Raw genomic sequence first — 301 nt, forward strand, 5'->3', positions numbered from 1 at the left:
ACCCTAGGGGGCGCTCCTCCGCCCCCAGCCATCCTGGCACCCACCTCCCCCATGCTCTGGAAGGGGATGGTGCCATTGGGTGTAACCATGGAGAAGCGTGGCAGCCGGAACGCTGGGAGGCCCCTGGGGATGCTCCCGGTGAGGATGAATGGCTGGGAGCCCATCGCCTGGAAGGAGTAAGCAACCAGGCCAGCAAACAGGACCACGAGGGCATTGCGTGCTGCAGCGGAGAGAGCAACCATGAAAACGTGCTGAGGGCAGCAGGAGGGACAGCAGGAGGTGGGTACCAGGCTGCTGGGGT

At 64.8% G+C, this 301-nt stretch overlaps 1 protein-coding gene across 1 annotated transcript in view; it reads right to left on the minus strand.

Annotated features, from left to right (window-relative positions):
• Nucleotides 1-44: 44 nt before the first annotated feature.
• Nucleotides 45-301, minus strand: part of LOC104407307 (sodium-independent sulfate anion transporter-like) — a gene marked incomplete at both ends in the record, with an annotated part of 2,249 nt that continues 1,992 nt past the window's right edge. The window contains one exon of the mRNA XM_010016551.1: nucleotides 45-220. Coding sequence (XP_010014853.1) covers nucleotides 45-220 — 176 coding nt within the window. The remainder of the gene's footprint in view (nucleotides 221-301) is intronic.

This window comes from Nestor notabilis, unplaced genomic scaffold (genome assembly GCF_000696875.1).
Source record: "Nestor notabilis isolate BGI_N333 unplaced genomic scaffold, ASM69687v1 scaffold23526, whole genome shotgun sequence".
Classification (NCBI taxonomy): domain Eukaryota; kingdom Metazoa; phylum Chordata; class Aves; order Psittaciformes; family Psittacidae; genus Nestor; species Nestor notabilis.